The sequence below is a fragment of the Paramisgurnus dabryanus genome, chromosome 2 (assembly GCF_030506205.2).
Source record: "Paramisgurnus dabryanus chromosome 2, PD_genome_1.1, whole genome shotgun sequence".
NCBI lineage: Eukaryota > Metazoa > Chordata > Actinopteri > Cypriniformes > Cobitidae > Paramisgurnus > Paramisgurnus dabryanus.
Window position 1 is genome coordinate 23,934,739 of NC_133338.1, and position 16,679 is coordinate 23,951,417.

The window sequence follows — 16,679 nt, forward strand, 5'->3', positions numbered from 1 at the left end:
ACCATGCGCATTATCTTCCGAGGTCTAGCAGCTTCGCGTCAAATCAAACACAACTTAAGAACGTCCTCGAGAATGCGCAGGTCATTAGATATTGCAGAGAGAGAGAGAGAGAGAGAGAGAGAGAGAAGAATAAAGGTCTGACATCAGGTACCCAGGTCAGGAAAGCTAGAAGACAATAAACCTGTCAAAAGTATATAGCCATTGCACTCATCTCATTATATGCTCATTTAAACTATAGTTTAATAAAATAATGTATGTTACCAGCAATACATCAATTACAACTATAGTGATTGTATTTACTAGCTGCTGACCACCTTCAAAAGTGCATAACTCACGTGTAAAAATCATTAAACAATTCCATAAAGGTTTCTTAGTTTAAAAAAGCTTTTTATTTTAATAACTTTTTGTTATTGCACTTTAATTGTAAAGATGTTCCTACAATTAAAAACAACTAGTTTGAGATTTATATTCCCTTGTCATTTTTTTAACTATACTAGAATCCTCCACCTCTCCCCGCTGTAAAAAAAAGTAACTTTTACTCTGAGTAAAGTTAAAATGATTTACTTTTTACTTTTACTTGAGTAGATTTTTAGACCAGTAACTTTACTTTTACTTAAGTAAAATATTATAAAAGTAACTTTACTTTTACTTGAGTACAATATTTTATTACTTTTTCCACCTCTGGTTAATACTATATGCTAGCCTCCAGCTACAGCGGTGATGTCACAGTGACGTATGCGATTAAGGGGTCAATTGGCTTCATCAGAGAGATCGGAAGGTTGCCCCTCAGTTTACACACATGCAGAGTTACTGAAGGAGCTGCTCTGTAAACGGCCAATCAGAGCAGAGCTCTACATTATTATTCATGGCCCCTTTAAATAAGGTAATAATAGACCATTTCATTATAAAGGAGAATCCTAGGGTTGTAAATGGACATGTCTGGATAATTTTTGCACTTAATTAAGCCACATACATTCTATGTATATATCAGAGAATTGTTTAACATATTATTTCAACGCATTATTTCACAACTTTAACATTATTCTGATTCACTTTGATAAAATCAATTTAGCTACAGAATTAAAGAGAAATACATTAAAATTGATAGAGAAAAAGTAAGTTATGGCCCAAACTGAGGGATTTGCCTTTATGGCTCAAGTGCAGATAGCTCATTGTTCAGAGTGGTTGCTAACAGAGATCTCACAGAATGCAGCCTCCATGACTACAACTTCACTAGCAAAGATTTTTTGTGTGTGTGCGTGTGTGCGTGCGTGCGTGTGTGCGTGCGTGCGTGTGTGTGTGTGTGCGTGCGTGTGTGTGTGTGTGTGAAGATAAAGGGACAGGAGGTGGATATCACTGTTCTACTTTACTGTAAATGGGTCAGCTTGAAACATTGAATGCGTTTATCATCTATAAGTTTCTGGACTCTTTTCTGGTATCTCAAGCACCATTATCACCAACCAATAAATTGTGTGTGTCAGTATCGAGTTAGTGAAAAATAGATATATTGTGGTCTATATATAAGGCATGATACTATATAAATATTTTAATTTCTACCGTATTATTATCCCTGAGAAGAGTGAGGGAGAGAGAGCATAATGAATGCTTGAGCGCTGGCAGAATTAGAAAGTGGGTGAGAGAGTCACAGTGTCAGCATATGTTGATAATCTTGCAGAAAGCGGCAGATAACCATGGTAACCTAATACTAAAAGGGAATATTACATAGAAGAATATCAAAAACACACACACATGGGGGGTGGACACACACACACACAAACACACAACTGGGTCAGAATGCAAAAGACAAACTATTGGGTATCCTAGAGAGCGGGATGATTTAGAGCAGATATGGGATAATTAGGAGCACTATAGGGCAAATGACCATAGCCAATAAGAATGCACTGTGACACAGACTCTTCATCACTTCTGCCTGCATGCTACCATCTTCATCTCCTTACTCACATGCTTGATATGTTTCTTTCTCTCTCTCTCTCTCTTCCTCTCTCTCTCTCTCTCTCTCTCTCACTCACTCTCACTTTGTGTCTAGAAATAATCTCAATTACAGACAGACAAAGGTCAGAGAAAATGAGCCTGGGTCTGCACAGCATTCATGTATCAAGTGCAAGAAATGTATTTGCGTGTTGCAGTAAAAATCTGCTCCTTGTGTGTTGTGTAGGCTGGCATGAACAGCATCTGTTCAGTGGTGCTTATGTTTTGTAGACTGACACACAAATGTGTTTTATTTTAAATCAAGTTTAAAGAATTAAACATCAATAATGAAGAAAAGCTTTGTTTCATTTATATTTGTTTACCATAAACATGTAAACAGATTTAACCTCATATCTGAATCAGAATAGATTATTCTTCTTTTAGTACATTTTATCACAAAAACCGAATAGCACTTTAATGTATAAATGTGATTCAACAGACAATTACATTTAAAGCAACACTTACCTTTAAATAATGTCTCTAAAATTATTTCAGTGATAGAACAACTTTTAACTGGACAAATTGTACTGTTGCTGCAACCTGAGCAGCCTCCTAGCTGCTACAAGCACACTCTGAAAGTGGCGGTGGAGGGTAGAGCACACAGCCCCGCCCCTCCCCCAGCCTGCAGAAGAGTGTCTGATACCAGGCACTGTTGCGCTTTTCAACCACATGGGGGAGCTGTAAGTCATTTTTACATGACAACTACATAGTGTTGCTTTAAGTATTACTTTGCTCATTCTTATGCATGAGTTGCTCATTATTTGGCAATAAACCTTTAGACCTAAGTATTAAATGGCTATTTCACATAACAGATACATACAGATACAAGTCACAACACATCATAATATATAGCTACATTTACAACAATAACCCAGTTCAAAAGTTTACATGCCTTTTGAGGTATGAAAATCTTCCAGGTCCTGCAAATTTTTTGCATTTCTGTCGTCATCCGCATGTTTGACCCCTTTCCATCAGCCATTGACGTTGAAATGAATCTTTTCACACTGGGGTCAATTGGTTACATTAAGTCAGGGTATGAATACTTTTGAACAGGATGATTGGTGCAAGTTATTTTGTCCGCTGGGAACATAAAAATGTTTTGGTTCTCTTCTGAAGGACATTAAAGGTATATTCTGCACAATGCATATAAACATTCTCTATCTGCGCCACTCCTCTGCCTTATCCTCTTTTGTTGGTTGTACATATCATTGGTAACTATTTATTTTTGTTGCTAGTTGTATACCCATAGCCTATACAGGGTAACTACCAGTATGTGTGACAAATAAAATATTGAATCTTGAATTTTTAATAAATAAATAAAAAAAATCAAACAAAATAATCGCATTTGCCTGCTGCATGATGAAGTGGTGTAAAACCATTCCATAGACTTATACTAAAGCAATATCTAATGACCTGATTGTCACAGAGACTCTGAGATCAGTAAGCATCCACCCTAGCATCATGGAATTTTGCATAAGTGAGAAACACTTATATTGTCTTGACCAAGTTAAAAAATATATTTTTCATGCTGCTTTTCATTTACCTTTTTTTCTTGCAATAATAGAGATATGAAAGTCACTGCCGTCCAGTAATAACTGTTTATTTCAGACCACTTAGGTAGAATTTTTCTCCCAGTTTTCCACTGACTCTCTATCTCTTTCTCTCTCATTTACTCCTTCATGCATAGGAAGAGAACGGCTGTCTGGTATTCTGGGTGTAAACGCAGAAGAGGCCAGTCGTTTTCTGGACACTTTCCTCCAGACGTACAGAGAGGTGCAGGCCTTCGTCCAACACACCATCCAGTTCTGCCACAAACACGGTGGGTCCAGAACAGGGGGGCAGGGTTTCATATTTTATTGAAGCTTCCCTGGACGCCGCCATTGCTTAGCGAACACCCATCTGCTGTTAGCATCCCATTGACTCCCATTCATTTTGGCGTCACTTTGACAGCAAATAACTTTACATCTGAGGCGTTTAAAGACTCCATTTGTCCATTAATTATTTCTAAAGAAACATGAAAATGTATAAAAGGCTCCATTACCATGTATCTTACGTTATGTCCCAGTAGAAGCAGTTTTTGTAAAAATAGGCTAACGATTGCGTCATAACCTGCGACTTTCTGTCGCACAGTAGAGAAATTACCGTATGGACTGGGAGAGAAGCTCACAGGCAATCTTTTACTGACTATGAGGCAATCGGGTGGACGTGAAGGCATAAAGTCAAGGGAGATTATTAATCAAAATACTAACCAAAATGTGCTCCTGTTCACGCTCGCCGTCTCTGCAAGATTCAGTAGGTGATTCAGATTTCCCGTGGCACGGCTATTAGAAGACTTACAATTGTCAGGCAGGTTGCTCACGTGACATCCACGTCATTGAGCTCAGTTTGAGTCTGCGCAGTACGCTCGACACCCAGGAAGTGCGTGCTTCTAATTGACTTCACTTGTCTCCGTTGAATCCAATGGGGTCGCTGTGTCCATTTCTTTTACTGTCTATGGTGCAGAAGAACCTACTGCAATACTCTGAAGCTACCAAGATTACTGAATAGTATTCAACCGGTCATGTCACCCCAAGATGGCAGCTCATCTCTTTGTAAAATATATTAAAGAGCACCTATGGTCCGATTCACGGTTTTACATTTCCTTTGTGTATTAGTTCATGTTAACGATATGCAAAAGGTACAAACCCCAAGGGAAATGATGACGAGAGTAATCTACAACAAACCCTTGGACTACAACAAACACGCGGATTGTAGGCAACAGTTTACTTCCTGGGATTTATGATGCAGTAAAGACCGACATTATCGTAATTCCTCCCACTTGGACACACAGCCTATATGTTAACTTCTGTTAGCAACCGAATCTTTTTTCAAACATGGTAAGGAGCGTCACATTTCCGGCTGACGTCAGAAGTATGCAGGCCAATCACAACGTACAGATTAGCTGGCCAATCAGGGACACAGCGTTTTTCAAATCAATGAGTTTTGTACAATATCTGTGCATTTCAGGAAGACTGTATATCTTCTGAAGCTACAAACGTATACGGTATGTGGAAATTTTAGCAATGAAATAGGTGCACTTTAAGCTACTGATATATTTGCACTTTTAGTGATACTACACAAATCATGTCTTGATTTAAAAAAAGATGCTTAACCATCAAAGTAGAGAAGATGAAATAAAAAAATCAGACTTAATGGAAAAAAGGGTGCATCACTCACTCTTTCTAGAAAATAATTAAACTTTTAATGGTTAAAAATCAGTGAAGTTTTGGCCACCATCAAATATATCATGTCTTTCACACCAGGCTGTGAATTTAGTTACACTCAGTCATTTAGTTACACTATATTCCCTCTACATTTATCTTTGTGTGATTGAAAATGTGTGAAAAAATAGCAATGGTGCCAAATGCCGAACACACAACCTGATGCAATAGAAATAGTTTATACAAAGTAGTGGCTAATCATAACCTGAGGGTAATGCTGAAACTTGCCAAAAAGTTCAGAGAGTTGTTCATCAAAGAGGCGCCTCAGAATCTGAAACAAGTTCCATTCAGCAGAGTTACTGACAGTGTGCTCATTACTCAGTCAATACTGGAGCTATTGACGGGGCCTCACAATCCATTGCCGCCAGCAACAAATGGCTGCTGCCATTTTGCTGGGAAAGTTATCTTAAAGAGGACAGAAATTCAGGCAAAAGAAATGAAGAGCTGAAAGGCTGAGCTGTAATCTGTACTAGAACAGAGAGTTCCAACAGTACCTCGATAATGTCCAATTTTCTCTATGGTGAAGAGATTTTCTCAGCAAGACTTGCTGTGCTTAATGTTATAGTGATCAAATCTTTATCAGAGGTGATAAAACAACCATTCCAGCTGGCCCATGCTGCGACCAACTATAGTACTCCCAAACATTTTAATACACCAAGCCACCTTAAAGTCCGATATTACAGGTCACCTATTTCATTGCTAAACAACATTGTTTTGTGTTTTTGGTGTAATGTAATGTGTTTGCATGGTTTATGGTTCAAAAAACACATTATTTTCCTGATTGGCCTGAATACCTCTAACCAGAGTCGTATAATAATAGAGTTACGACACTCACATAGACGTCCGTTGTAAGAATGGAATGCGGAAGTAACAGCGTTTCATGTAGTGACCGGTAGTGACGCATAGTTCCAAACGCTGCACTGAAGCCCATTCATTTCAATGGCACCTGCTGGTAAATCGATGAAATTACCGTTTCTCTTTACATTTTCGGACATTTCATTAATATAGTCAACAGTGATATTTTATGAACTCTGCTGTAGGTAATGATTATCGTTAATAATAACTAGTAAAATTTTTATATTTTAATGAGTTGTGTAAAATGTGTGAATAATATAGATTTAATGGTTTAATATTTTATTACTGGTGGCCATCTACTTTATACTTATCTTTTTTTATATATTACGAGTAACACTAGGGGGCAACAGCGACAAGCTAAATGCCTTATAAGAAAGTCACACTGCTTACAATGCTGCTATGTGTTTCATTGTGTTTGGTAAGTAATACGAGTGATGTATCCTCGAAAATCATGTATGATTATATTAACATTTAATGTGAATTTAAAATATGAATTTAGTGTGTTTCTGTTATGCTTCACTGTTACAAATAACCGCGTTTGCGATCTTTTTTGTGATTTTAATATAGTAAAAGTGTAGGAATTATGTTTTTAGCAGATTGATAGCCATTTATATAGCCATATTTTGCTACAAAAATAAAAGATAAACTGTGTTGCTGTAGTTGGTATTGATAACCACAGTTATATTTGGGTCACAATTAACTGTTTATCTTTATTAACTGATTTACTGTATTTCCATCACTCCCTAGTAAAAAAACGTTATAAACACAGTAAGTATAGTGATCAATTCCCATTACAAGCTAATATTTACCTAAAATAGCTGAAAAGCTATGCAAACAGATTGACAGCCCTGCTTGGTTTGGAACTGTAGAACGTTACATGAATCACGTGACCGCGCGGCGGCGAGATCAAAGCGTTTCGTAACTCTGTTATTATACGACTCTGCCTCTAACGTCACCGGGAAATGTTACGTTCCTTACCATGTTTGAAAGATTGACTCGCAATGCTAACAGGAGTTAACTAACAGGCTGTGAGTCCAAGCGAATTATGAAAATGTTGGTCTTGTCCACGTCAACCGGCCCAGGTTACACAACAAAGAAAATGTCAAATCGTGAATCGGACAATAGTTGCTCTTTAAATGAGAATGTCACTCCACAAACAATGTGTTCTTAACCACCCAACCAAATTTGAATGATGGAAAAAATGGCAAGTAAATAAAATAAGTTTTCAAAATCTTGGAAAAGTAGGCAGCATTTTTTGCTCTCAAGCGCTGGGGGCGCGATCTCAGTCTGTGCTGAAACCACGCCCACTCGTGGAAAGCTATAGTCTCTCTTAACTTTCAAATATGGCTACAACCTCATTTAATGCTCGCGATTGTGTTAGGGGCGGGGTCATGCACAGTGACTTAAGTGCATCATTGAGCAACCGTTTTAGAATCGGATAAAAAAAAATCTTGACCTCAGAAATGGTGTTTAATGATCCATCTCTGCAATTCAGTACTCCATAGTTCAGTCGTAGTTCAAGTGTTTCAGAAATAAATTTTTAATATTTATAATGTGTTTAGAAACAATTTTCACAATTGACTTTACAGAACTTTAAAGGGGACATTTCACAAGACTTTTTAAAGATGTAAAATAAATCTTTGGTTGGTCCCAGAGTACATATGTGAAGTTTTATCTCAAAATACCCCACAGATCATTTATTATAGCATGTTCAAATTGCCACTTTGTAGGTGTGGGCAAAAATTAGTTTTTGGATGTGTCCTTATAAATGAAGCTGATAAAAAACAAACACTGATCGCCATAATGGTGGTTTGTTAAAATGTAAACTCATTTGTGCTGGAAAATAAATTAATGTTTAACTCTTTCCCCGCTTTTATTTTAATAAAAGCTATTTTTTCAATTAAAAAGAAAATATTTTCCTGCCAATGACGCTTTCCTCATGAGTTTTTACGGTAATCTGTAATTCTGCTATTATCCACTAGATTACCCAATTTATAAAAAACTCTGTGTGTGTTTTGATAACCATTTTGAATCTGATCTCTAACAAAATTTGAACTTTAGGCAATTATTTCAGCTTTTTGCTCATTTTTTTATTTTTGAAGAAACCTACCCATATTTAAAGGAATATTTCATTTTCTTAAAAGAAAAATCCAGATAATTTACTCACTACCATGTCATCCAAAATGTTGATGTCTTTCTTTGTTCAGTTGAGAAGAAATTATGTTTTTTGAGGAAAACATTGCAGGATTTTTCTCATTTTAATGGACTTTAATGGACACCAACACTTAACACTTAACTCAACACTTAACAGTTTTTTTCAACTGAGTTTCAAAGGACTATTAACGATCCCAAATGAGGCATAAGGGTCTTATCTAGCGAAACGATTGTCATTTTTGACAAGAAAAATAAAAAATATTAAACCACAACTTTTCGTCTAGGTCCGGTCCAGCGCGACCTAACGTAAATGCGTAGTGACGTAGGGACAAAGACGTTAATTAGTATCAGTTGACATACAACAACGTAGGAACGGTCCTCTTTCTCAACACTTGTAAACACTGGGGCAGAGTTTCGCGTTCGTCCTCTGTGACCTCTTGACGTCATGACGTATTGCGTGGGGTCACGGTGACGCATCACGACCGGATCTAGACGAGAAGTTGTGGTTTAAAAGTGTATATTTTTTATTTTTCTTGTCAAAAATGACAATTGTTTCGCCAGATAAGACCCTTATGCCTCGTTTGGGATCGTTTAGAGTCCTTTGAAACTATGTTGAAAAAAACTGTTAAGTGTTGAGTTAAGTATTAAATGTTGGGCTCTATTAAAGTCCATTAAAATGAGAAAAATCCTGCAATATTTTCCTCAAAAAACATATTTTCTTCTCGACTTGACAAAGAAAGACATCAACATTTTGGATGACATGGTGGTGAATAAATTATCTGGATTTTTCTTTTAAGAAAATTGAATATTTCTTTAAGAGGTTATAACAAGAAAGCAAATGTAGATAGGATGAAATGTTTTGTTTTGTTTGGTTGTTCGAAAGCAGTTCTTTCATTTGATATATTTGTATGTTTATATATTTATAGAAGACAATTTTCCTGGAAGGGATTTTGTGAAACATTTAGAAAAAAATCACAAAATTGGCGGGCAACTTTTAAAAAAAAGGCTGATGGGGAATGAGTTAAGAGGTTTACTTTTTGTGCAGAGTAATAAACATTATGTCAATAAAACCAATAATCTACACTATTATACATGAACTATATCTCAAAATCTATTATTTACAACAATAAACACACGTTACCCTTTTTCATATTTTTTGTGGCTGACTACTTGGATGCTCTTAATCTCATATTTAGATTATGAGACTTTAGCATGGACTTTACAGATAGGGTCACACCTATTTAAGTATTTGGTGATTTTCTGGCTGTCAAACATGTCTACAGTAAAATTACTCTAGTGATTTTGTTAGGGCACCAGTATGGCCTTGGGTGAAACTGACCTGACATCATAGATCCATTAAGAATCATCTTGGGGCCAGTTTGTTAAAACTGATTGCAAACAATAGCTCTAGAAAAGGTCAAGCTTCACATGTTTGCAAATTTTTTATGTATTTCATTGATATTGGGTAAGGATAAGGTATAAGTTTGGGTTATTTTATTGCTAACACATAGCATTACATAAAGAATATACAGATACAGCACATTTCTGCACATAAACACACACTGGACAAAGCAGAGAAACACACAGAAGCACATTCCAAAGGCATGCCATCAGTATTATCCACACATATGACAAGCCCCCCAAATTCCTAAACACTGTCACACATGTGCAAACGGTGGTCTCTCTTTATGCCTTGGTCTTTCTGTGCTTCAGGGACAAAGATTTTTCGAACGTGACCACCAGCTGACCTCTCACTCTTTTGCAAAAGGGGTTTAAGTGCAAAGCTCATCCTTTTGTCTGACTTTCCCAGCAATGCCCTGGCATTAGTGATTCATACGTTTGTTTGTGTGTAAATGTGTGACTGAGCAAAATTGGTATAAAGTCTTTAAGTGTAATTTGAGTGTGTGTCTGTTCTTACTTGTCGGTGCCTTTTAGGTTTTGTGAAGTCAATAATGGGAAGACGGCGTTCTCTCCCTCAAATTCGCTCTGCTGACTGGAGCCTTCGAAATCAGGCAGAGAGACAGGCCGTCAACTTTATGCTACAGGGTATTGTGTAACTGTCTACTTGTGTTTGTAATGTTTGATGCATCTGTAGTCATCACAATAAGAGTAATAACAGAAAAGAAAGGTCGGCATATATTTGTGAGGGCTACATATTTATAATAAAATCATAAATAGACTGTAATGCTCTGTGATTTAGGTTGGTCTATGATAAAGCTGTGTTTTTGTATTTGTGTGACCGTCAGGCTCAGCTGCAGACCTTGCCAAAATGGCCATGATCAAAATCTGCTCCCAAGTGTCTTCCACTGCTCACACAGCCAGGTACGTTTAGACCTCTTTTGTTCTGTGTCTTCATCTCCCTCAGCCCATCTCTGTAAATCACTTAACCTGTCTATATTACACACATTTATCTTTCTTAAGAGCCATATGCCCCCCCCATTCTGCCTTGATATATGTCTTCTATTCCTTTCAGTGAGTATACATCTCTTTAGTTGATGGTTTTCCAGATCTGTCTTCCAGCGATGTAAAACATGGAAAGCTTTTTACTATCTCGATTAATCAAAAAATAAAAGTGATTTTTTTGCATAATATATAAGTGTGTGCTGTGTGTAATTATTATGTATATATAAATGCACACATTCATGTATGTATTTAAGAAACATTTACATGTGTATATATATTTTTTATATATATATATATATATATATATTCTATATGATATATAAATTAAATAAAAATTATATATAAATAATTTTCTGTCATTAATATATGTACACTCACCTAAAGGATTATTAGGCACCCCTGTTCAATTTCTCAATGCAATTTTCTAATCAACCAATAACATGGCAGTTGCTTCAATGCATTTAGGGGTGTGGTCCTGGTCAAGACAATCTCCTAACCTCCAAACTGAATGTCATAATGGGAAAGAAAAGTGATTTTAAGCAATTTTGAGCGTGGCATGGTTGTTGGTGCCAGACTGGCTGGTCTGAGTATTTCACTATCTGATCAGTTACTGGGATTTTCACGCACAACCATTTCTAGGGTTTACAAAGAATGGTGTGAAAAGGGAAAAACATTGAGTATGCGGCAGTCCTGTGGGCGAAAATGCATCGCTGATGCTAGAGATCAGAGGAGAATGGGCCGACTGATTCAAGCTGATAGAAGAACAACTTTGACTGAAATAACCACTCATTACAAACAAAGTATGAAGCAAAGCATTTGTGAAGCCACAACATGCACAACCTTGAGGCGGATGAGCTACAACAGCAGAAGACCCCACCGGGTACCACTCATCTCCACTACAAATAGGAAGAAGAGGCTACAGTTTGCACAAGCTCACCATAATTGGACAGTTGAAAACTGGAAAAATGTTGCCTGGTCTGATGAGTCTCGATTTCTGAAGAGTCAGAATTTGGCATAAATAGAATGAGAACATGGATCCATCATGCCTTGTTACCACTATGCAGGCTGGTGGTGGTGCTGTAATGGTGTGGGGGATGTTTTCTTGGCACACTTTAGGCCCCTTAGTGCCAATTGGGCATCGTTTAAATGCCACGGCCTACCTGAGCATTGTTTCTGACCATGTCCATCCCTTTATGACCACCATGTACCCATCCTCTGTTGGTTACGTCCAGCAGGATAATGCACCATGTCACAAAGCTTGAATCATTTCAAACCGGTTTCTTGAACATGACAATAGCCTCTTTCACACAGTGATTTCTGGTCAATTACCATGAATTAACCAGAATGAATTTACCAGTAAATTCATTACATGCAGTGACATTCCGTCTTTTTACCAGTAAGATATTCACACATCAGTATCAAAATACCAGTACATTCGGAGAGAAAGCGGAAGTTACATGTGGGGCGCGGCCGGCGAGCTCCGTGTCGTATTTGTAAACAATGGCGGGTTATGACTTAACATCGTCGGTCCGTATTTTGTTGTTTTCACATCTGTGGCAAACGGTCGCGAAGTTGCTCGTGACCAAACAACATTGCGTTAGGCGGCATCAAACGGAACCTGCTTTTGCACATAAGGCTTCACAGAAGATGTGCTAAGGACGTCGGAAATTTGGCAAATAGATTGTAAGAGGCTGTTTACACTTGGCATTAACATGCGTTTTCGTCGATCGGATCACAAGTGGACGACGTTAATGCCAGGTGTAAACAGGGTTCAAAACGTTTTGAACGCGTCCACTTTCGACCACTTTCAACCACATACAGAGGTAGTCGAAACCACTTTCGATCGGATCGCTTCGGAGTTGCGGAACGCAAATGTGGTTGAATGTGTTCGAACAGCCACACGCGACCGCCTTCTCTCCGCCCATTTATCTAATCTGCGGTATTAAACACAAGTTTTACGTCTTTTTTGACTTCTGGCGTGAACATACGGTGAACAGAGCTATTGTTAGCCTTTCATTGATAAAACTACTGCGGGTGTTCTCCGTAGTTTCGTTTTGAAAGCGTGAAAGTTGCGCGATCCTATTTCATCAATTGCGCTGAAAATTCAGAGAAAGCTCTAACATATACACGTACAAAACACTGTGCAGCATGTATACTTGCTAAACAAGCAGCGGACTCCGACATAATATTAGTTTGCGTACATATAAACTCATAATTACTCTCGCTCGCGTTTGAATGACAGCAGAGAGACTCGCCCACCGTCTCACGGACCGTCCCCTCACAGTATTCAGGACAAAAGCGGTCGAAAGTGGACAAAAGAGACGGATTTAAATACCAGGTGTAAACGTAATGTGTCTCTCTCGTCCACTTGTGATCCGATCGATGAAAACACATCTTAATACCAAGTGTAAACAGCCCCTAAGCTGTTTTAAACAACTTGATGTTAACTTCAGGTCTGCTCGACTTTTAAGCAGCATGTGTGTGGAAACGAACGTAAACAGTGCGGGGTAAACGCGTCACCTGTATAAAAACGTTCTGATTGGCCCGATCTGTCAGCGCTGTCCGACTTTGTCCGTTCTAAATACTGGTAATCCTATATTTTCGTTCACACATAGTGCTTACCGGTAAATTACTGGTAATCTTACAACCTGTCTTACTGGTAAATTGGGAGCACTGATTTACCGGAAAGGTTCTGTTCACACATGACATGTTAACTGCAATTTACCAGTAAATTACCAGTAAAGACTGTATGTGTGAAAGGGACTAATGAGTTCACTGTACTAAAATGGCCCCCACAGTCACCAGATCTCAACCCAATAGAAAATCTCTGGGATGTGGTGGAACGGGAGCTTCGTGCCCTGGATGTGCATCCCACAAATCTCCATCAACTGCAAGATGCTATACCTATCAATATTGGCCAACATTTCTAAAGAATGCTTTCAGCACCTTGTTGATTCAATGCAACATAGAAATAAGGCAGTTCTGAAGGCAAAAGGGGGTCAAATACAGTATTAGTATGGTGTTCCTAATAATCCTTTAGGTGAGTGTATGTGTGCGTGGTTAAATATGCATAATAATTTACACACAGTACACACACACATATTATGCAAGAAATCACTTTTATTTTGTATTAATCACTTTTATTTTCCTGATTAATCTTTGCCCAGCACTACTTTTTACTGAAACATCTAATGCACTAATGCCATTGCACTACTGAAACTAAACACATCATGGATTGGTGGTCATGACCCTGTTATTATTTCTGGATTTGATAGTTCTGTTCTAGTCCTCTGGTTGTCTATGTTTACAGGCTGGTGGCTCAAATCCATGATGAACTGCTGTTTGAAGTTGAGAGCTCACAAGTACATGAGTTTGCTGGTGAGTGAACATTACAGACATGTTCTCATTGTTACCAACTGAATAACTATATATCACTTATGTAAGATTATATGTGCATGGTATGTTTGTGAACAGTAATGGTGAAGAAGACCATGGAGTCCATTCAGCACATTGAAAGTTTAGGAGTGAGTCTCTCCGTAAGTGAGCACCCACGCAGCTTAATTTGAATCATGGTCATTTATCTCAGCAAGTTACTTTCTTGGCATACAGTATCTGTTCTGTCATCTGAAGTCTCTGCCTTGCCTGAGACACACTTTATACAAGCCCTAATCATATCAGACAGACTATTAAACAGAACTGTCCATTGTGCATTTTGTCACAGTGTTTTACTAGTAACCTAATTGGATTTCCTGGTAGCCCTGCCTTAAGTTACTGTAAGACTGAATGATAGATGTAGGTGATCTGGTTATTTCTCCCTGTTTAGGTGCCCCTCAAAGTCTCCCTGTCTACAGGACAGTCATGGGGCTCAATGTGTGAGATGAACCCCTCATGCACCACCTCAGCGTCTTCACCCTGAGTCTCTCATTCTTCCTCGCCATCACTATGGTAACCGAGCAGCTGCAGCTCCTATTACTTATTTCTCGATGACGTATCCGAGGGAAACGGTAGGCGCGGGCTGGTTTGCACCAGTTCCATTTTGGGGTGGGGGGGTGCTTTTTATCTTTTACTTATTTGTTTTTATCTTTTACTGTTGCGTTGGATTCTGTTGTTCCTCCTGCTGTTCAAGGGCTACAGTGGTTTTATTTACACCCTTCATTGACCCTATATTGCCATACAATATACATTTTGTCTTTATGACTATTCATTTCCATAAATATATGATTTAAGATGCGGGATGCGTGTTATAGGGATGGGCTTAATTTCAGATGTATTACTGAACTGTGAGCCGGTGTCACTGCTATCTGTCTCTCAGGGACTGTGATGGAACGTCTTTGTCTGGATGAATATTAATAAACTCGGTCTTCATTTAGTAAGTCTCGCTCACTGCATTTTTAAAACCGTTAATCTCATCTGTTCTGATTCCTGGCAGACCCACTACTCATTTAGCCGCAGTTTACAGCCTTCGAGCACACAACTCTCCGCTAAGCAAAGAGACACGATTTTTTGTGTCTTTGTTGTTGGATTATCTATGCCCACTCTTTATGCAGATTATTAATACCAATACAGGCCCCCTTGAGAAACATTACATTGTTTGCTGTCACCCCACAGATTGCTGTAACACCTCTGAATGTCATGATAACCCTGCAAGGCTGTTTTCAAAGGTCTGGCACAAATGTGCCTCGTGCCGTATTGTACCCTGCTGGGTCATGATGTTTGTTCTCACTTACTCATTAATTCATGCTTTGCGTGGAAATATTATCCCATCGCTGAGATTTGGTTTAAAAGAATAGTTCACCCAAAAATTAAAGTTCTGTAATCATTTACTGACTCTCGTGTTGTTACAAACCTGTATTCATTTCTTTGATCTGATGAACAGGAAGGATGATAATTTGAGAAATGTTTGTACAAACAGTTTATGAGCCCCATTGACTTCCATAGTATTCTTTTTTTCCTACTATGGAAGTGAATGGGACTCATGATTGGTTTGGTTGGGTCATTTTTTGGTGAACTATCCTTTCAATAGAGGATTATTTGGAATGTGTTAGGAGTAAGTGATGAGATCACATTTTAAGGGAATGATTAGAGAATTGTTATATATTATATAAGGGAATAATGTACAGCCAGCAGGTTGTTGTCACAGAATAAACCCATACAGGGACACTTGTGTCACCCTGGAGGGTTTATTTCCAATAACAACTGACAGTATCTACATTATCACGCTTATTACACAGCTGCTTGCCACATGAACAAATATATGCATACAAAACATTGATTTTATATATGTGACTGTCTATAAAATCTAGGCTCAAATCTAGGGCTGAATAAAAACTATTCGCAACTAATCGTTTGCATAACAAAAGTTTTTGTTTACATCATATATGTGTGTGTATTGTGTAAAATTATTAGATGTGTGTGTGTATATATAAATACACAAACATGCATGTGTATATTTAAGAAATATTAACATGTGTAGCTATAAACATTTTTATATTTATATTTTATTTATATTACATATAAATATGAATATTTAATATATACACTTTTTTTTCTTAAAATACATACATGCATGTGTGTTTTTATATATACATAATTGTCACGCGCGCGCACACACACACACACACACACACACACACACACACACACACACACACACACACACACACACACACACACACACACACACACACACACACACACACACACACACACACACACACACACACACACACACACACACACACACACACACACACACACACACACACACACACACGATGTAAACAAAAACTTTTATTCTGCAAACGATTAGTTGTTATGCAGCCCTACTAAAGTCTCAATCTAATTATGATATTACGAGCATCAAAGTTTGATTTCACTTATTGATTTTACATTGATTTCAATCTTTGACTTGGTTGTTCAGTCAATTTTCAGAGATATCATTGTTGTATTTTTACAGAATGTCCTTTGCATTATGAAATTTATGTTAAAACAAGTAAATCACAAAACTGATTTAGCTGG

General features: G+C 37.8%; 1 protein-coding gene across 1 annotated transcript in view; it reads left to right on the plus strand.

The window, feature by feature from the left end:
• The window catches only part of poln (polymerase (DNA directed) nu), a 68,360-nt gene extending 52,420 nt beyond the window's left edge, over positions 1-15,940 (plus strand). Inside the window, exons 21-26 of the mRNA XM_065248522.2 lie at positions 3,677-3,808; positions 10,194-10,304; positions 10,505-10,580; positions 13,972-14,039; positions 14,136-14,197; positions 14,485-15,940. Of these exons, the coding sequence (XP_065104594.1) occupies positions 3,677-3,808; positions 10,194-10,304; positions 10,505-10,580; positions 13,972-14,039; positions 14,136-14,197; positions 14,485-14,577 (542 nt within the window). The 3' untranslated portion in view covers positions 14,578-15,940. The remainder of the gene's footprint in view (positions 1-3,676; positions 3,809-10,193; positions 10,305-10,504; positions 10,581-13,971; positions 14,040-14,135; positions 14,198-14,484) is intronic.
• The last annotated feature ends 739 nt before the right edge of the window (positions 15,941-16,679 follow it).